This window comes from Achroia grisella, unplaced genomic scaffold (assembly GCF_030625045.1).
Source record: "Achroia grisella isolate CSIRO2021 unplaced genomic scaffold, CSIRO_AGI_Agris_v1 utg509, whole genome shotgun sequence".
In the NCBI taxonomy this organism is placed as follows: Eukaryota; Metazoa; Arthropoda; class Insecta; order Lepidoptera; family Pyralidae; genus Achroia; species Achroia grisella.
In genome coordinates, this window is record NW_026712902.1 from 1371639 (window position 1) to 1394747 (window position 23109).

Consider the following 23109-nt stretch of genomic DNA (forward strand, 5'->3'; position numbering starts at 1 on the left):
TAGCTAAAGCTTGTGTTATGGGTACTTGATAACTGATACAAATACATAGATTTTTTTTTCGTAAATACATTTGATACATATTATACATATAAAACCCCTAAACCGATACAAACAATCATACTCATGAATACAAATGTTTGTGCCGTGCGAGGAATCGAACCCGCGACCATCGAACGTAAAGCGGTGTGATAGACCGCTAGACCACCGAGGTCGTCGAATAAAATGATATACTTAGAGAATACCCATATAGGTACAAACCGTCATATTTATGAATGCACATGTTTGCGTTATGGAGGAATCGAATCCGCGACCAATGGAAGTAAGCTGGTATAGCAAACCGCTATATCATATAGGCCAATTATTATAGTTATTTTTAATTTCTATCAATATATAGTTTTTTTTTATATATTTTTACCTTTACTATATTTTTGGTACAGTCCGTACAGTTCAAATCTTTAGCTTCAAATCTTACACTCAGTATATTGTAAACAAACACACTTACTTCATGTTCAATAACTAACAGTGATATGTAAATTGTACATCCAACAACAAATTGTTATACCTCGACCAGACACAGTCTAATCACTCCTCTCCATCCTAAGGTTGCCTGGAAGAAATCGCTATTTAGCGATAAGGCCGCCCATTGTTACCTCTATATTATAATTATTTTGTTATTATTTTCATATTTAATGTACATATTAATTTATGTAATTACTCTTTCTGTGAGAGGAACAATAAAGTGTTTTTCATTCATTCATTCATTCAACAGTCAAACATTATAACATTTTTTTAACGTGAACATATAAATTAAATTTTATACAAAACGTATCTAGATTTTTAAAGCAATATTAAGTTTCTTGCCAGCTACTCTGAATATACAAATAAATATTAAAAAAAAATAGATTCATATTTTTTTTAAATATTTATTTGTATATATGTATGTATGTATATATATTAAAGAAATATTATACAAAATAAATGTTCATAAACCGCTAAAATGTCCTACATGAATAATAAATTTTTGATTTGAATTTATAAACCCAGTATAATATATGCCCATCATCACATAGTATAAAACAAAGTCACTGTCGCTGTCTGTCCCCATGTAGGCTTAAATCTTTAAAACTACGCAACGGATTTTGAAGCAACTTTTTTAATAGATAGAGTGATTCAAGAGGAAGTTTTATATGTATAATACATGTACACACGCGAATCCGAGGTTGCTAGTTGTAGAAATAGAAATAATCTTTATTCAAATAAACTTAATATAAGCACTTTTGAATAGTTAAGTTTTTTTATTCTACCGCTCATTCGGAATGCAGACTCATCACAAGAAGAAAGAGCGTGGAACTTGTGTGTTGCTCTTTTAAATAAATATTGATTTACTTCTATTTAATTAACAACAAGGATTAGTCATGCGACAATCAACATAGAAACCGCTACGCACTTAATCTCTGTTCAATCAGATAACATTGTCAGCGCTATGAATTTTAAGTTAGATATTTCCTACAAGAACATTATTATCATTTATAAATTCTTCAATTTTATAATAAGCTTTTTTACAAAGAAAATATTTTATAACACATTTGAATTTTTTTCTGGCAAATTTAGTATTTGTTGTAAAACCTTACGCAATTTCCATAAAACGAATTATTAACTTTCGTCAAACGGCACTTAGGTAAAACTAGTTTGTTGACATTACGTAATACGTACATATATAAATATATACATACATATATAAAACTACAAATGATTTTTGATTTCATTTGATAAGGCCAGTAAGGTATAACTACCTGGGGCAGGTAGGTATATTTGAATCGACGTAGTACCATCAACTTCGAGCCGCAACGCATCGTCGGCCATCAATCTACATGATACATTAAGGGTCCCTACCCTCAGATGGAGTGTATACCATTTCCCCGCAGTTTGTTTGTGGTAAACATAAATACAGAACTAACAACATATACTAGCTAATCCGCGGCTACTTCGTTTGCGTCACATTTTCTTCGGCAGGGTCGGTGGTCTAGCGGTTTAGCACAACGCCTTAATTCCGATGGGCGCGGGTTTTATTCCTCGCACGGTACAAATATTTGTATTCATGAATATGATTCTTTGTACCGATCTGGTTGTATTATCTGGTTGATCTATATGTATTATGTATTTACAAATTATTATATCAGTATATATGTATTTATATCAGTTATCTAGTATTCATAACACAAAATCTCTTTCTGATGGTCGCGGGTTCGATTCCTCCCACGGTACAAACATATGTATTCATGAGTATGATTGTTTGTATCCGTCTGGCGGTTTCTATATATATTATGTATTTACAAATTGTTATATCTGTGTATATATGTATTTATATCAGTTGTCTAGTACCCATAACACAAGCTCTGCTTAAGAGTACAAAAAAGTACTCACATTACTTGATTCTTTATTACTGTTGTATTTTTTGACAGCCTCAGTGGTTTAGCGGTTTAGTACACCGCCTTACTTTCCATGATGGCGGGTTCGATTCCTCAGATGGCACAAACATTTGTATTCATGAGTATGATTGTTTGTATCGGTCTGAGTGTTTTCTACATATATGTATTTACAAAAAATAAATCTAAATATTTATATCAGTTGTCTAGTACTCATAATATAAGCTCTGCTTACCGTGGGACTAGATGGCGTTGTGTTAATTGTCCAGGGTTATTTATTTTTTATTTAATTAATAGTTGTTGTAGTTTTATTTCATACTAGCTGTTTTACAATTTTTGTTTGTCTGTCTGTTGGTTTCGGCTAATCTCTGAAATGGCTGGACCACTTTTGACGAGACTTTTTTAGCAGGTAGCTGATGTAATAAGAAGTAACTTAGGCTACTTTTATTTTAGAAAAATAAAGTTAAATTCCACGCGGACGAAGTCGCGAGTACAGTTAGTATAAAATAAAACTACAGCAATAGTACTATAAATATTTTCAAAATATGTCAGTCTGTTTGATACAGGCAGTAGTCTAAAAGCGAGAAGTTATCAATAAATAATCTGTATCTATGACCACGATTTGGTATCGGAGTTACACTGCTGGCGGAGTGCCAAAAACTGAACACCCGACAACCTGTTGACGGCAGACACCTGGTACCAACACCTGTCTTCAACCAAGATATACATTACACAACCAATAGTACTCTCATGTCTTGGACTCTGCCATGTCACTTATCTTATATATATATAACTCAAACGTGACTGACATAGTGATCTATCAACGCACAGCCCAAACCACTGGACGGATCGGGCTGAAATTTGGCATGCAGGTAGATGTTATGACATAGTCATCCGCTAAGAAAGGATTTTGATAAATTCCACCCCTAAGGGGATAAATTAACGCGAGCGAAGCTGCGGGCAAAAGCTAGTTTATACATATGAATAAAATTGGAGCGTCTATTTGTAATATTGAAATAACCGTTTTTTACTACATGCATATGAATATAAATACGGTACATACACCAAAATATCATTTTTTTTATTTTTGTCTGTCTGTCTATTTGTTCCGTCTAATCTCAGAAACGGCTGGACCGATTTTGATGGGACTTTTAATGGCAGGTAGCTGATGTAATAAGGCGTAACTTCGGCTACTTTTATTTGAGAAAATGAAAGTTCAATTCCACGCGGACGAAGTCGCGTGTACAGCTAGTGGTTAATAATAATACTAATCTTGAATAATTCACAAAGTGCTTGGTTTCAATTTATTATTTAGTCCCAAGTTAAGCAGAGCTGTATTATGAGTACTAGACAACTGAGAATTTAGATATTTGCGGTCGAAATGACAGGTATTCTTCCGTCATACTCGTGAACGGGTGCTGTTTGTGGGGACTGGTCTGTTCAGGTTACGAACACTGATTATACTGTTAGCTTTTGCAATAATGCTATTGCAAAAGCAAAAAGTATAATCAGTGTTATAATGTAACCAGCATATGCTATGCTGGTGGTCACTCTATTCTCCCAAATTAGAATTTATAAATGAATCTGTTTTATTATAAACATGTACAACATTTATTTGAAAAGAATACGAGCTGATATTCTTGTCAGTTCTTCGCACCTCGAAATCATTTCGAACTGACGGTAGATTTCACAGTCATAAGAGTCTGTAATAGACCTGCATGAATTAAGATATTTTTATTTCAATTTGAGTAATGCATAAAATAAACAAAATGCTTAACTGGACGATGGAGCTTCGGCATTTTTGTACATATAAAAATATATTTTAATATTTATTTAGTTACTTATTTATTTAGTTATTTAGTTACTAAATAAATATTATGTAGCATAACAGGTATGTTATATAATAAAATGAAAGTAATTCGCATACAATATGATTAATATGATCAACTACCAGAAGTTCCACCAGTTTGAAAGGAAAAATTCACCCTTTGTTAATTTCTGCTTCTTAATAACGAGTGGCCTGATAATGTGAAGGGTTATCGAGGGCTTTAGTGAGTGCTTTTGTAACTCTCCACTCCATTTCTATAGCCTGCCAGGGTTCCCAACGTTAGACCATTTTAACTCGTACGAAAAAATCAAGGATGTTAAGGAAATCCGTAACTGTAACCGAATACGAAATAAAAGTTTCGGACAATATCGGATAGGGGTGGAGCCTAATTGAGACACGTTATGTAAACATTTTATAAAGTTGTATATTACATTAGAAATTCCTTAAAAAAATATCCGTAACCTAAATTATCCGAAATAATATCATATCCGCTTTCGTATCCGTATCCGGTATAATAATCATTCCTATATCAGGAACCTATCCGTATCTGAAATTTCATATCCATAACATCCCTGGAAAAATACCAAACCTCGTACATTAGGTACATTTGACTCGTACATAAAAAGTATAAAATCTCATATAATAGTTTGACTCTCTAACCTCGTATAACCATCATAAGAATTTTAATAGATTTTTGTATTATTAATCTTTTACTTTTAATCATCATCATCGCAGCCCGGAAGACGTCCACTGCTGAACATAGGCCTCCCCCAAAGATCTCCACGACGAGCGGTCCTGCGCTGCTCGCATCCAATGCCTTCCAGCGATCTTGACCAGATCGTCGGTCCACCTTGCTGGAGGCGCAACGTTCCATGTTGCGTCTTCCGGTCCGTGGTCGCCACTCGAGGACTTTACTGCCCCAACGGCCATCTGTCCTACGAGCTATGTGCCCTGCCCATTGCCACTTCAGTGTCGCAAATAAAATAGGAGTGTCTGTTCGTAATATTGATATAATCTTTTTTTACTTCATGCATATGAATATAAATACGGTACATACACCAAAATAATATTTTCCGGCTAATCTCTGAAATGGCTGGACCGATTTTGACGGGACTTTTAAGTAGGAACTTAGGCTACTTTTATTTTATACAAATAAAGTTAAATTCCACGCGGACATAGTCGCGGGTACAGCTCGTTAAGTTATATAAGTGTTGGCAGTTGTCATTAATTCAGTCGCCTTTTCCGCTTTTTACGTGACGAAAAGGTAAATTACTTTCAGTCGGTATACTCGAGCGGTCTCTAATGAAGGTGCAAGTTTCCATGACCCTTAGGAATACTCCAACTACGTGAATAACTCATAACCTTACATGTTGATTTACACATTTCTTTGTATATAAGATATCCTAGCATGTATTATATATATAAACCTTCCTCTTGAATCACTCTATCTATTAAAAAAAAGCACGTAAAATCCGTTGGGTAGTTTTAAAGATTTTAGCATACATAGGTACAGACAGCGACAGGGACTTTGTTTTATACTATGTAACTAGCTACTCGCCCCGACTTCGCACGGGTGTACATGTATTACACATATAAACCTTCCTCTTGAATCATTCTTTCTATTAAAAAAACCGCTTCAAAATCCGTTGCGTAGTTTCAAAGATTTAAGCATACATAGGTACAAACATCGACAGCGACTTTATTCTATACTGTGTAATAATATATAATAGTATACTTTATTTGTAACATACAGTAAAAAAACATAAACAATATATTAAAAAACACATATATAGTTACAATAAGGCGGCCTTATTGCTGAAAGCAATCTTCTCAACGCAACGGATTTAAATATCGAACAAGTAGCTAATATGCAAACAGAAGAAAATTAAAAAAATAACAAACATATAGTGATGAAGGTATATAGTAATACGTATATAATTGGGGTGATTGATAATCATTTACCATAAGGGTGGACCGTCCACCCTTATGGTAAATGATATATAATGTACGCTAACGAAATAATGCACCGCGGTGAAACGATATACGCTGGCGGGGCACCAGTGAAGGATGATAAAATAAGAATGAGGTCAGGTCAGTTTTAATTGACCTGACCTCATGCTCATCTTATCATCGTGGCAAATTTGCTAGGAATGGTCTTATTTCCATTACTAACAATCCCCTTCCGATGGTAAACGGTAAACGCCTGTATACAGCACTGCAGATATTATGTGATTCCCTTGATACCACTCATGCGTTACAATTCCAGAGATCTAAGATGTTGTTAATTTCAAATTTTAATCAATTAGGGTTAAATATGTATTGACTAAGATAATATAGAAAATTTGTTTGACGACATACCTAGTTAAACGAATGACTATTACATAAAATAGCCAAATTATAGGAACCTATCTTAAGATAGTAATTTTAAACATTATTTTCCATTTTTGGTCTGAAATGAAACAAAGACTTTACTATATTATACGCCACAATTTATAGTCCAAATTGTGGCGTATAATATACAACAATTATATTTCCACACAATTTATAGTTCCCATTTAGTTTTTAAAAATTATTTTTAGTTGTTAAAAATATAAATGGAAAAAAATATCTACCTACTTCAACATTGAAATACCAAGTTACGCAAACAAGTCTCTTGATCTACCTTTCTGTATAATTTATAATATATTTTTATATGAATAAATGAAAAAATAAGAGTAAATAATGGTGCATTCTGACATAGTTTAATGCGAGAAAACTTTATATTTTAATGCAACAGTTGCATAAATCTCTCGTAACGTAATTAAAAAGTTTTTGGAGTTATCTGACAATTATTATACAACGTAGATACAGTACTCACTACATAATGCATGAGAGGAATTACTCGCTTTATGATATAACGCAATTCTCAAATGTAACAGATTTAAATCAATGGGTTTGCGATTTTGTAGAAACCTACTGTCTGTACATCATCGCTAAACTGTATAGTTTAAGAATTGTCAGCAACCACTTTCACATTAATACTTTCTGCAAATGAGCAAATGTTGCAATCTGAAATTAATATACGGATAATTCTAAATACTTTGTCACCGCATGATTGTCAGAGGATGCCATACTCTTGTTTGTAGTTCGTATTGTAATGCACGGCACGGGCACGGGTCGACGGTCACTCCGCTAGGCGTGCGGCAACCCGCGCCTGCGGCCGCGCAACGCCGGGGCGCGTCGTAAACGCACCCCGCGGTTCTGACGCGTCCCGACCCAGCACTCACCCGTGCCCGTGCTTGCAGGATGCATGCGGTGGGCCTTCACTCCGCGCTCGCCATCCGCCGCGAGCGCAAACGCCGGGCCGAGCAGCAACGCGCCAGAGAACGACGCTACTCTCTACAGTCCTCCGAATCCGGGGTCACCTCCCCCCATTGCTCCACCGGCAGCTTGGAAAGACGGCGCTTCAAGAAAACCAGAGCGTCCGAAAATGAGGTCGTCTCGTCGGTTGGGATGCTCCATCTTGGAATCGTATTCCTCGTTCTCGGTTTGTTCCTCGTTGTCTCCGGCTGGTTCGCTGACGACATCACTTCTTGGAGCAGCATCGCTTCCATCAACTGGTTCAACGAGCTGGTCTGTTCCGGATTATTCGCACTGGTAATCGGCATCTTCTTGATTGGGCTTCATAAATACCTTACGAAGACTGAGGAGGAAGCGTTAGAGGACTACGTCCAAAGACAACTGACTAGATCCCGCTCAGGTCATAGATTGGAAAGAGATGCCGAGACTGGTGGAATGCACACGAAGAATACGAGGCGTGCGAGAGCCGCAGAAGTCTTGCCAGAGACCATAACTGAAACCTACACGGAACCATCTCCGGAACGAGCTCATGGATTTGTCAATGCACTTGCTTTAAACGGTGACGCTATGAGAGAATCGCCTTTAGAGCAAATTGTGGAAGAAGAAATTTCAGTCGCTTCAGAGAACGATAGAAGGCTTGGTCGCTTCAACAAGGACACCTATTCTACTCCATCTGTGGCGCCGAGTTTAAGTCCAGGATCACCATCTGATACCAGGGAATTGCTGTCTGATGGACGGTACATGATTATGTCAAGGATGTGAGCAGTTTAAATTTCGACACTTTATTGATTGCAAATTACTTTTTTAAGACTATGACTATGAATTTTATCCTCGCCAGGTACTATATGCCTTACTTTAACGCAGTCTGTTATTGTATTATTATTTTGATCCATGATGTTCTTCTTGGAGTCAGTGAATTGTCGAAATTAAACAGCCTAATCCACGTGCGACGAATATGGTGGTTTATTATTTTGAAGTGAACAAAACTGTCTATTGCTGTTATGAACATGTTTCTACGTCGTGTTACTTTATTGGGAACTTTTTATTAGTGTAATCGTTTTGCTACTTCATTATTTATGGAAGTGAGCTTTGAAGCTTCGTCGGCGGTGTTTCAATGGATTCTTTAGTTTTTAAATGCTTTTGTACTCTGTATCTTATATTTTAACAGACGGACCAAATCTTTCGTAGTTTTTAGCAGTAAGTGCTATGTCCCATTTGTAATTGCAACTCTGTCGCTTTTGCCTAATAGATAGAAATTTGTTTGTAGTCACGAAAGTAATTTATTAAAATAAGTAATCTGGTTGTTGAGTTCGACAGTTACGATTGTAAATGGGGCAGTGTTGTGTATATTTAATTAATTACGATCGAAATTCCGTGTGTATTGGCTTGAGACTGATTGTTAATATTATACTGTTCTTGTCCTAGCGTTTTATAAGATATTATCATTTGTTTGTCCCAACTTCATTGATACGTTGTAAGTTTTTATAATATGTACCTAAGATCATGTTTACATTTTATTTTGATAACATTTTCTAGTATATATAGAATGTAGTTCTTTTATAAAATTTATTTGTGTACAACCTGATGTTCATTTAAATGTTATCTGTAACCAGAAACGTGCCAAAGTAAAAATGGCAATAACTATTTACATCGATCCAAATTTTCATATAAATTGATAAAATTAGCAATTTTAAACACAACCCTTAAAAATACATTATAGATTATTTTATTGCCATCATTGTCATTCAAAATTATTTATAAGTTGGATTTTGAATTATATTTAATTAATTTAAGTATATACATTTCATTATTACCAATTGATTTATTATTGGCTGTGACATTATTCACATTATTATCAGTCGAAGTTGTCAAATTATATGTATACTTAATATTGATATTAATGTAAGCTTACACGATAACGAGAGCTTAGCTTCACAATGCTCAAGTGCAGGTATTTATAGTTTCAACCCTTTCGATTTCTTCTCTCCTAGTACTTTTAACCTTTAATCTTTTTGTAAAGACAAAAGTGATAAAACCCATCCATAACGTTAAGCGTTGATTGTTGTTATTTATTATAATTGGACTTGACAATGACACAAAAATTGTGGAAAAGTACAAAATTTTGTTGAATTTAATATCCTCCAAATTGCTAATGTGGTTTTGGTTATAGTACATTGAGGTCTAAATCATTAGCGTATAAAATAGTTGATGTAGTATAAACATTGTTTTGTATTTCAATGATACCTATCACCAGACAGTTAATCAATACTAGTGGAAGCCATTAAAAGTTACGACTTCAAACAATAGTGCACTCTCCTCTGATTACGCATACTAATTTATTGATGATGATGTACATAAGCAAAATGCAAATGCATATCATCAAACAGAATTGCCGCGTCGTGACTGTTTAGTAAATCCGGAATTAACTATTAATTTGATGATGTGAAATATGTATCTGAATTATTTCTTCCTCGAATTGATAGTGAACCTTATTACTAAAATAAAAAGGTCTTCTTTTTAAATAAACATATTTCATTCTTGGTATATATATAGTAGATACCTATTTAAACCGTCTAATATTTATAGATTCTGATAAAGGAGGTATATTTAAAATTTTATTTCACATTAAACTGTAATCATAAATAATACTGTAAGAAAATGTTGTAGCAATGTATTAATAAAACATTGTACGCACTGCGATGGAATAAATAATAACATTACAAAGACCTTCAGAATGGTCTGACAAACCGCAATAACTTTCAACAAAGCATCTCCCAACCATAAAGGGCTCATAAATATCAATCTGCCGTGAGATAAATCAGTGAGTTTATCACTTTTGTCAAGATTCGATCTCTCGTCTCCTCACTTAACTAAGTGCTGTCTATAACATTGCCTTATTAGAGAACTTTTTCACAGATATTGTATATTGTATGAGCACAATTTTGTCGATAATATATGTAGAGTAAATTAGAAAAATATTCAATATTTTGTCTCTCTAGTGAAATTCTAGTTTTCGGTCTATATAAGTGGTGATAAGTTACATAAGGGTGTCAATATTTTCCTAACATGTGTCTCTGTGGTGTAAATGTCACATAAATGTTTAGAATGGGCTAGCTTGTGAACGTACTATAATTAAGTCGCCTTTACATATTATTATATTTGATTTCTTCAGAACACGAGCTGTTTGGATAGTACTGTCAATAGAAACAGTTTCTGGAATTGATTGGCAGACTGTAATGTGGATGTAACAGTTCATATATTGCAGGGGTGGCCAACTCCATTAGACCCAAGATGTCCTGTTTACTATTGAAACCGTGTGCGATCTACCAATTACTTACTTATTGAAATCTTAAATGAAACAGCATAGTTCACACAATCAAGTAGTATTTTTTTATTTTATTAAGAGAGATAACATAAATGTGTAAATTATTCTTAGTAACTAGGTACTTACATTTATACTAGTGTGAGTATTGCGTCTGAGCATCTTCCACTAGTTTAGCATAATCAGGTTTATAGTTAGAAATTGCCAACCTTTTTTACGATTACGTTCCGCAGTCCAGACTTGACTATTTATATTTTTTGCCTTGCCACGATCTACTGGACTAACAGTCACAATCGACCTGTTGGCCACCCCTGGTATATTGGATGGCTAGCACAGAGTATATATAACTGATACTTTTATAACTACGCTGGGGAATTTAATGAACATGCCTCGCAATATAACTGAAATGGTACGGCATATGCATTCTACTTATGTGGAAATAATTATAGCAAAACATGAAAATATAGCAAGTTCATTAATTCCCGTGCTTAATTATAAAAATGTAGAAATCTTTTTAATAATAACATATACTATTGATTAATAAATATACTATTTACTTAAATATTACATAAACATACAGTCAATAAAAACACTATTGCACAGATTACACTTTTTTTCTATTTATCTACTATGAAATCTACTGAATAGTTAAAGTACAATCGCTAGTCATTTTATTAACGTTTTACGAATGTTTATATTGGAATTAAATGTTTACTGATTAACTATATTAGTATAATATCGAATTACTTATATTGATGTCGTTTTCAGTTCCTTTTCACTATTGGAATTTAGTTCTATTGACAATGTAGCTACCTCACTATTTCATTGTCCCTGTATGATGTGACAGACAAGCAAACAAATAGCTCTAATATATCATAGAGTATAGATTTATAATTTATTTATTTACAACAAAACAAACTATAGTATTGTAGCGGTAAGGTAGAATATAGTCAGATTCAAGCCACTATGTCAAAAATTAAAAAATGAACTTGTAATGTTGACTGAACTGAATTCCTTTTGAATTTTCAAGAATGATGACTAGGAAATAGCCGTTATATCCAAACTGGATTTATTTTTTTAAGTACAGGCAGACATAATTTGAGTATGAAATCAGTCGCCTAATAAATTAAAACCATTCTCTCTCTCATTTCTTATATCATTCCTAACACCAAACTTATTGGAATTCTACCAAAACTTTACCAACACTCGATAATCGAATATTTTTCCTTGTATGTTATTCCTTGACGTAACTTTCGGTTTTTCGCTTATACGCGCTGTGAACCTTTCTAATACGACAGATGTAAACGCCTTGGGAAAGGAAAATAATCATTCATATTTTATGTACTTATGGGAAATGGAATTGCAAATGGATGTTGGTCACACGAATAAGACGACGCTTCAAAGATTTTTAAACGTAATTCTGTTTTTATAGATGACTATCTGTATTAACGACTTAGACCGCCTAAAATAGTGATCTTGACCAAATAATGATAAATATTTAATGATCTAAACCCAATAAAAACCAAATAAAATAAAAATTCCATCGTTCCAGGTTCAAAAATTGCGAACACTGACTCAATTAACAGCTTAAAAAAATAAGTTTCAGGCTTTTGGCTTTAAAAATGGCGATTTTTCCATACAATCTTTCATTTCCCCTTTCAACCCCCATTTTCTTTATTTATATTTACCTAGCTACTCGCCCGGCTTCGCACGGGTGTACTTGTATTATATATATAAACCTTCCTTGAATCACTCTATCTATTAAAATAAGCCGCGTCAAAATCCGCTGCGTAGTTTTAAAGATTTAAGCATATATAAAGACCGACAGACAGCGACAGCAACTTTATTTTATACTATGTAATGATAAATACCTTAAAAAAAATCAAATTATTTATTTATTTAGAGTTGTTGAATTGCTTGTAAAACCTCAGTCACAACAATATAGGAATGATTAAATAAAATCAAAATATAGTATTGCACTAATTGATATATATCGCAATACATAATAGTGAATGCACGGTAATTATGAAATTTCTTGTGCCTATAATACTTTTATACCTAGAATTTAGGATATTTCGATTTATTGCTATAAGTCTCATATGTAAATACATCACGCGTACTTATCATATAAACTTGTATATTTCATTGTAATGCCTTCAATGTTCAAAGCCTTTGAACACGTAATTACAGTGGGCGCCATTTTTCAATTTTGGAGGGAAATTATGCGTGATATTATTCGTTGTTAATAAAAAACAACGGTTCCTTACGAAATTAGATTTTCAAGCGGACGCTGGATAAATTAAATGCTACGTTTGAATACATTTAAGCATATTTACTGGTTTTTTATTACAGAAAATGTCAGGAAAGTTATTATGTATAATATAATGTATAATAACTTATGTAGTGTTGTATTACACTTAGTAATACGTGAAGAAATATCATCAACCTTAAAAAAGTTTTCGATTTTGTAAATTTTTAAATCCCTTTTAATGTCTGAAGGCAATGGACTAACAGAATGTTTAATGCGCTTAATACATTATCAGAAATTAAAGATCATTAAAGTTCTAATGATATCCCCGGTGTAGTGAAATTCAAAAACATTTCAATGTCTGAGGATAGTGCCTAAATCATAAAATCATTGTTATTAAGTATTCAAAGGCTCTGATTGAAATTAAGTTTCTTGCAGACTTCTTGGCTCAGTTTTAACTGTTAATGTAAGGAAGGCATTACAGCTTAGCGCTAAAACTTCAGACTTTCGGAATATTCTGTGATTATGTAGTAACAAATTATCATTTTAAGTAGCTGTTCGATCTATCTATTTAATTGTAATGTTTTATTACCGTTTTGGTGTTGTGCGTCGCTCAAGTGTTTGTTGTATTTTTTATGCAGGTTCGGTGTCTTTTTTATATAACGCTTTTGCGCAATTTTACTATACACTTTAATGCAAATGCACATATTTGTAATATATTTGAAGCCTTGTTTCTGTATCGGCGTTTCATATTTATGGTACCTTTATTATATTTTGTCTCCATTCATTCATCATGTACGAAATTAGATAATTTTCTCGTTTTTTGAAATAATAAATAGCATATATTTTTAAATGCACGTAATCATAAAGTTAATTGCATATAGATACAATGTATACCATCATAAGAATGTACTAATTCAATTTAATCTGAATCTCAATTCTTCTAAAGCATCACACACTTCTGGAAACATAACAATGGTTAAATTGTAAACGTCGATAAAAGTAAAACCTACCTCGCTATAATACAATGGAATCTTTATTATAATAACAAAATTATGTAATATCTTAATATGTACTTAGATTCGTCCAATATAGAAATATGTAACTACTTTCTGAGTATACTAGCTAACAAATATATATATATATTACAATTGAACTTATTAAACTGTAAAGACATCTAATATTGTAGTTGTACAAACAAACAGAAACAAATATTCTCGAAGTCTTAAACTATATTTTATCAATAGTCATCTGAAGAGTGGTAACGGACATCAGAAAAAGGGAACAACTAACTGTCAAAGAAAAAACACATTCTGGCGTCCATCGCAACTCACAATTACCCGACCATCCGGGCAAAAGAATTCCTACTATTTGATGGGTTGGGGTGGCATGCGAAACTTTCGTCTAAGTAACGCAAGTCCCATCCAAAAACAGTCCACACTTCTATTGTAAAATTTCCGACTACCTTTTTTGTTTTTGGGTATGCCAGCAGTTAATTTCATCTCGACGCAGAGTAATATATAAATTTAATACAGGCACATTTTTATTGTACCATTAATTCTGAATGCAGCTTTACCTAGGAAGAATGGCCAAGAAATTTTGTACTATTTTACATTTTTAGGATTTGTGTTTGTATATTTGTGTTTTAGAAATTACGATTTATCTGACCAGAGGAGTTACTTGCTAAATGTCTCATTCAAACGAGGATATTACAAAGGCCTAATCCAAAGTAAGAACTCTTCGCGGTGCCCTCAGATTAAAGTTGTATCCGTCATGCAGGAGTTGGCCTTCAGTCGCTTCGTTGGCCTTCTGCGAGTTAAGTCATCACTATGTGCTAAGCTCCTAAATAAGAAAAGAAAAAAAAAAGAATGTCGTTTACACACTCCGCCATTTTTGTTCAGTGAAGCTCTAAAGGTCATCTAAGTCCTGGCAGTATTAGAGTACCGAAAAATATTGCATAAAGTCTTGTCAAATTGCCTTTGAATTAGTTGGATGCGATAAGGCAGCGTAAATAAATGGTACAGAAACATAAAAACTGGCTTCAGTAATGACAACTCATGACAAATAGCAAGGTCGTTATAATGTGTTTTGTAATCTTCATGTAAATGGATGGCGGTTACCACTTTTCACGTATCCCGTCCGATATTTACCAATCCAGTCATATAAACATTATTTATAATTAATTTCCATCCAGAAGTTGCAGAATACCGTTACATATAGAATACTGTTACAATATATTGTGCTGTTTAACAATTCTCCAACTACAGAAAGTGTTGACTGTCCCAACCAAAATCAATTTAGTATCTGCAATCGCATTTTTAAATTGAAATGATTTTTTATTGCATCACAACTTCAACAGAAACGATTTCATATAGTGTTACCTAATTATCACACTGGTCCTTAAATATGTAACTTTGTTATTAATAATTAACAATTATAATTCATAAATATTTACAATTATATACTGATTTAACAATTGCAATTCTGTACCGTACAACTGAGTTCGCATCTCCAAATATCAAACGGTTCATAGGAAATCAAAAATCCATTAATTTCATTCCATTATAATTGAGAATTGTTATTAACTTCATTACATTAGGCCAGAAGCCTATTCATTATATTTCATTTAATAATGAAAATTTCAAATATTTTCCTCATAACAAGTAACTATTATATAGAAATAATAATATTACTGTATTGGTAATGAGGTACTATTTTGAATTTATCACATCTTAAATATTAATAGAGGTAATATAACAAAGAATTTTGTATTTACTATCCTATAGTTATTACAATTGTTAACTTAACGAGGGAGAGTAATTTAACGTGAGAAATATTTATTTTAGATTACATAAATAATTTAATACCATTTTATTATTATTTATAGATGATAATTAAATTTCTAAAATAAATAAATAGACGTAATTAATAAATACAAATATATTCTCCGTTGAGATCAACTGAAATCCATCGACAATGTTGAAACTAAATAATTTATTCCAGAGTACACAATGACATATGTCTTTTTTGACAAATTTCTCTATGGTACATTGGTCAAAACTTATGAATAAATTTCTCCAGAGTACACAAAAACTAAGCCATTTTAATGTATATTAAATGAGCTGCCTATCACTTTGTAATAAGAACATTTAAATATTACAATTATTTAAATGATCTATTCCTCAAAAAATTTTCTTCAGTTTGTCTATTGGATATTCCAATTCAGACATTCTAAAAATTTTAAATTTGAACTAAGAACTGTTTACATGTCAGCTTACGTGATTGATGAATTAATTTTATATTCCAAATTCAAATCAAGATAAATTACTTTCCTTCAAATTTAAATTATTCTCAAATCACGTCATTCCATTTTTAAATTAGTCAAGTATTTTATTTAATTAAATTTATTACACTTATTAATTAATAAATTATTAAATATTACTAGTCTTTTATTTTTAAATAAGATTTGAAAATATGGGTTACGGTCACCAACCATGCATAGATCTGTACTATTATATACTGTAATACTCAACGAGAGCATGTAGATAAGTAATAAATAAATAAATTATTTTTGAGTGTCATAAAATATATAACATCACGCTACGACCAATAGGAGCGAAAATGGGGTAAATGTTACAAACAAAGTGACGCGGGTCAGTTAGTCCTTAATAAAATGTCTGAAAGTTGTATTTATAACCTATGTCGTTTAAAGCTAATAAGTTTTTGTGCATTTTTGGTTAAAAAAAAAATGGAAAACCAATCACAATTGCACTGAATTTATAAAGTACCATCCAATACTTTTTATTAAGGAGGATTTTGTAGAAAGCCATAATTTCTTCCACCAAGTAGCTTTTATATCTTAATAAGCTACGTTTCGGTCGAAATGTGGCAATGAAATTACAGGGTATTGAGTCAAACGACGTTATGTTCTTACTGTTCATATATGTATACGTCAGTTACGACTTTCCGTCAGGCGGTCTATCAGCTCCACATATATGACAAAAGAACTGAAAACAAAAACTCAAACAAATTTACAAAGTATAATCATCACATACAAATTTCAATTTTACAATTTGTTTTCGCATTACAACCTTACTATTTTCTTATTTATATTATTTTTTAATGCTTATTTTGTTTTGTTTTTTTTTTCATTTATTATATTATTATAATAATTGTTGTTTTTTTATTTATTCATTAATAATCTTAATTAACAATAATTACGAGTAAGTACTGTATGTACTGTATATAAATGACGGAATTATAAAGTAACAAAGTTTAAAAAAAACAGCTTCCTACTTTTTTGGAGTCGGTTAAAAACCCTTACACAATTATTGCTTGCGTGTGACTCAGACAAACTGGTAGGTATTTATCGTATTCAAACCTTACAATAATATAGTGGCGTAAGCGATATTATTTTGGTATACTTGTATACAAAGCAGCTGTGCAGATTTGTTTCACGCCATTTCACGAGACCTACATACCAGGAGAATAAGGAAATGTGATTTTATGTCTTCTCTGTTGATCAAAACATATTGTCTAATCTTACGCAAGTGTTCCCTATTATTAGGGTTATCAAATATAGAATAGAATAGAAATAATCTTTATTCAAATAAAATTAATATATACATATTTTGAAATAGTAATATTTTTGTTATTCTACCGCTCATTCGGAAAGCAGACTCATCACAAGAAGAACGAACAAGATACTTGCGTGTTTTTCTTTTAAATAAATGTTGTTAAGAAATTATATTTTTAAGGATGGTGTGTGAATACAAACTACCAAATAGCAAATATATGAGGATTATAGTCGTCTTCGAGATTTGTGATCTTCGATACGAGGTATGATGAGAAAAATAGAACCATTTTAAACCTACATATATTAAAATTTGATTGATCACTCCGCATAAGGATATTTATAAACAATATTTGTACTTCCTTCAAAATTGTTCAATTCGAGTATATTCAAATTCTGGCTAATTCCGAAATTGAATAAATATACAACAAAGAAATTTCAATATGGAATAAATGTACAACAAAGAAATTCCAAAATTGAATAAATGTACAACAAAGAAATTCCTAAATTGAATAAATATACAACAAAATTGTGTCAACATTAGTGATTATAGCACATGGGGAATTAATTTGAAATTTCACTATCGTGAGTATACTAGAATCTTGTATTCAGATTAATTTGATGTCCTCCGTGGTCTAGCGGTTTAGCACACCGCTTTACTTCCGATGATCGTTGGTTCAAATACTCGCACGGTGCAAACATCTGTATTCATGAGTATGATTGTTTGTTCGAGTGTTTTCTACGTATATAATGTATGTAATTACAAAAAAAATGAATTTTAGCATTTCTATCTGTTGTTCAGTACCCATAACTAAAACTGTGCATTCCTTGGAACCAGATAGCACTATGTGTAAATATCCTTAGATAATATTTAAAGTATACTATAAAGTACAAATATATATATATAAAATTCTCGTGTTACAATGTTAGTTACCATACTCCTCCGAAACGACTTGACCAATTTTTATGAAATTTTATATGCATATTCAGTAGGTCTGAGATTCGGCTACAATCTATTTTTCATACCCCTAAGTGATAAGGGTTTTCCAGCCCTAACATTTTTTTTATTTTTGGTCAATTTATTTTTATAATGTGGCGTTAAAAATACATATAACCCTACATTTTCACCCTTCTATAACCAACCCCTATTTTTCAATATCGATTTTAATCTATGGGTCAGCTAGTATAAATATATATATAATATACTTAGAAACAGCATTTCACTAGACGCATATTATTCAGTCACGTTCAAACAAAATAAACATCCCATGATGTAAAAGTGCCTCGTCGTAGAGACGTCTCTATGTCATTATATTACAGCATCCCTACGGCAGCGAGATGTAGGTCACCCTCTACCACTGTAATTTGCGTTTTATAGATATATTTTATGTAGTGACATTTCTTCCTTCGTGGCATGAAAGTTTTTATGGCAAACGTGCTGACTGCAATTTATAAGCAATAGTTTTTTTTATGGTTAGTTGGAAAGGGTAATTAGTATTCACAAAACTAATTCACTTCATTGACACATGGAGATGAAATCTTTACATGGTATAATAGTCTATGCATAAATAGTTCGCGTTACCGACATAGCCCGAAGAATTGCAAAACTGAAGTGGCAATGGGCAGGATACAAAGCTCGTAGGACAGATGGCCGTTGGGGTAGTAAAGTCCTCGAGTGACGACCGCGGACTGGAAGACGCAACGTCCCACGTTGCGTCTTCAGACCTCCAGCAAGGTGGACCGACGATCTGATCAAGATCGCTGGATGACATTGGATGCGAGCAGCGCAGGACCGATCGTCGTGGAGATCTTTGGGGGTGGCCTTTCTTCAGCAGTAGACGTCTTCCGGGCTGAGATGATGAAATAGTTAGAAATTGTAATTAGTATTCACGAAACTAAAAAAAGGAGCGGTTTTCTGTTAGAATATATTTTTTGTGTGAACCGATATAATTTTTTTTTAACCAGCTGTTACCCATATGTTTTGGTGGTCAGGTTTCTGATGGAACTGATGGTCTCTCACATATATGTTAGTAGGTACTGGCGAAGAGCAGTTTTCTCGAGAAACTAGAGCTTGGGGTTTTTCTAGAAGGATATATTAAGGTTTCTTAAGAGACGCCCCTGGTGTTTCCGGCGTACATAGGCTACGGTAACCATTTACCCTCAGATGGGCCGTATGCTTGTGCCCCACCATTGTATATATATTTTTTTTATATATCATGCAATCAGTCTTCCAGACTATAAGCAGATTTGCTGACTATTTGATATCGTGAGAGGTGATTCTCCATTGAGAATCCAGCCTCAGATATTCCAGCTTATGCCAGGTTGTTGAAGTCTGGTATTTTACGTCTCTTAAGACGTGCCATATAATCAGGCAATGTCACTTGAACAGCAAGTTTATTTGGATGTCTGTCCAGCTTGATTTTATATTTTTTTATTGTTTGAGAGATTTCCTCCTTGCCAGAGTTGATACCCAGATGGTGATGAACCTCCGAGTTACGAATAAACCAGGGTGCGTTACAGGTTTGCTTAAATATGTAGTTTTGAGCTCTTTGAATTTACCATTGTATATAAAGAAAAAAAAACAACAAAAAGTAATTCTCTTGCTAATAATGCATAGTATCAAAGTTTAGGTAAATTGTTCACAAATTTCTAAGACCATCATAATACCACGAAATTTTTAGATATGTAATACTGAACAACATTCAAAAGAGCAACACGCAAGTTTCTTTCTCATTCGTTTTGTGATAATCTACTTTTTTCATCAATAAAAATATTATATGACTCTCCAAAAGTAGTATTGTGTTTATTTGAATAAAGATTATTTCTATTGTATGCACATGAAACTCAAACCGAAATAACATAACCATCATTCAAACACTTGGGCATGTTTATTGGAAACAATTTGCTAGGTTTATTTTCTAACACGCACACTAAATTCCAGATATAACTATGTGCAGATATACTAAGTATTGTATTGTTACGGTGTACCATTCCAATTTTATTAATAACTAGTTGACCCGCGTAACTTCGTCTGCACACTTACTTGATATTTTTCCATGTCCATGTCGTCCAATTTACACAATATCTAGATATTTAATTATATATAGATTATATTATATTATTATATTTGTTATGAGTAACTAAGAACCTAAAATTAAAAAGCTTAAAAAATATGATATAATGACTAAAATATATAAAAGGAGTCTCTTTAGGCAAAGTTCCGAAGATACTGGCAGCGTTCCCTCTTTGAATAGCTGGACTAATTCTTTGTCCAAGGTAGCTGCCAGCTCTTCGGTCTTCTGTGATGTCGACTAACCTTTTAACATAATATGAGATATTCTGATGTATAAGCTACATTATTGTAAAGTTTCATCAAATTCTGTTCAATAGATTTAGGCTCAAAGAATAACAAAGATCCATCCATTATCCATAGTCACAAACTTTCGCGTTTCGTATGCGTCACACTTACTTGACATTCATCCCTATATCGCCCAATTTACATAATAACCTTTTTAATTATAGCATATGTGTAATTCTGAAATATTGCAATATGGACTCTATTCTCTGCTAATAGTCTCACATTTGGTCCGTAGTGCGTGTTTCTGAAATATTATAATGTACATTACTGTAAAGTTTCGTCAAAATCTATTTAATAGTTTTTGCGTGAAATAGTAACAAATATACACACTTAAAAATTTCAGCGTTTATAATATTAGAAAAATATATCGTTCATATATCAAAGACAGAGAGTATGGATAGATGGACTATCCATACTCTCTGTCTTTAGCGTTTATAATCGTAATATTAGAAAGATCAGCTGACTCTCGCAACTTCGTAGGCGTCACGTTTTCCCCATTTTGCAACATCTTCAGTACCCATAAGTAATGGTAAAAAGCAACGAATATCTGCCAAAAACATCTGAAAAAAAAATTGTAGCGGTGGTGTCCCTTTTTATTTTTCTTTAATTGATAAACATACAGAAAGAATAGAAAATTCTAGAATGAAACCAATATTACATTACAACACAAACTTGTTATAGTACTAAAACGATTAGCAAAGTATTTTAAGTCGGGATTGTTATTGTAGATAACAATGAATAACCGATTTACAAAAGAAATAATCGACTTATCTTTTGAAATTTAAAATAAGAAAGTACTTTTTTATCATAAAGTTATCTTTTAAAAATTAAAAGAACATTAAAGTTTTTTATCTTAATGTTTATATCCGGCGGTTATCACTTATCATCAGGTGAGCCGTCAGCTTGTTTTCTTTGTTTAGCTTTGCAATTCTGGTTGACTTTAAATCAAAAATGTCTGCTTACGATAGCGATATTTTTAAGGGGTTTGACAATTTCAAAAATTGTAAAACGGAATACTGTATTTTATGTGTACGTTAAAATACTATCTAAAATAATATATAAACATGTACCTATTGTAAGTAGATAAGAGAGAACTACGTGCATACAGACAAACCCCGACAGGAGTTTTGCAGGATAGTAGAATAATAATATGTAAAATTTGAAAATTTATCTATCTATCTATTAATGAATTATACGTTTAATACTTATAATCAATACGATTTGTTACAGATATGCTTCAGTCGTTATTGCAGCCAAGGGAAAACCAGCGGTGTAAGTATACCATTGTACCATCATTTCATTCAACATGGTGAAAATGTCCTCAGCATCATTTTCACCAAGGGTTAATTTTAAAAACTCGGCATATAGGGATCATATTTTTAAGGAAGGTGTTACATATGAATGTGATACGGTTATAAGGGCAGAGGTAGGCTGAAAAAGAGATGGATGGACTGTATGAAAGATGATATGGTAAGAAAAGGTGTAAATAACGAGATGATTGCGATTCATCTCTATGAATGGAAGAGAAAAACATATTACGCCGACACAAATAAATGGAATAAGGAAGAATCAGTTGATGATGACCGCATGGTACCAAATGCTCACCTGTTTTAGTCCCCATCGATAATTTAACATCCCCTCCAGAGGAACACATTATACAATTAAAACTTTGGCCGTATCAAATCGCGGCTGAAGTACTACATAATATATTTATAATACAAAAAAAATGGGACAATAACAAACAGTCGAGAAACAAATAAATTTAATTAAAAAAACAGCTTACTTTGTAATCTGTCTTTTAAGCAGTGATATTACTGAATAATCTATATGTTTGTATCAGTTATCTAGTACCCATAACACAATATATGTATTTGTATCAGTTATCCCATAACACAATATTTAGTAAGCTTAACTTGGGTCTAGATGGCGCTGTGTGAATTGTGCTATGATTATTAGTCTCAATAACGTTCTGAATTTGATCACCAATAGAGAGGGTCGGAACGCTTCCAGTAGTG

At 32.7% G+C, this 23109-nt stretch overlaps 2 protein-coding genes across 2 annotated transcripts in view; both read left to right on the forward strand.

Moving 5' to 3' along the window:
• The window catches only part of LOC131846287 (uncharacterized), a 100247-nt gene that overhangs the window by 65437 nt on the left and 11701 nt on the right, over window positions 1-23109 (forward strand). Inside the window, exon 2 of the mRNA XM_059195550.1 lies at window positions 22325-22366. Within this exon, the coding sequence (XP_059051533.1) occupies window positions 22327-22366 (40 nt within the window). The 5' untranslated portion in view covers window positions 22325-22326. The remainder of the gene's footprint in view (window positions 1-22324; window positions 22367-23109) is intronic.
• Window positions 7540-8355, forward strand: LOC131846286 (uncharacterized). Its single transcript, XM_059195549.1, has one exon. It carries the CDS (start codon window positions 7540-7542, stop codon window positions 8353-8355), a length of 816 nt encoding a protein of 271 aa, XP_059051532.1.

Bases quoted from the DNA above. Each gene is read 5' to 3' on its own strand.
- LOC131846286 (XM_059195549.1), top strand. From the start codon at position 7,540: ATGCATGCGGTGGGCCTTCACTCCGCGCTCGCCATCCGCCGCGAGCGC.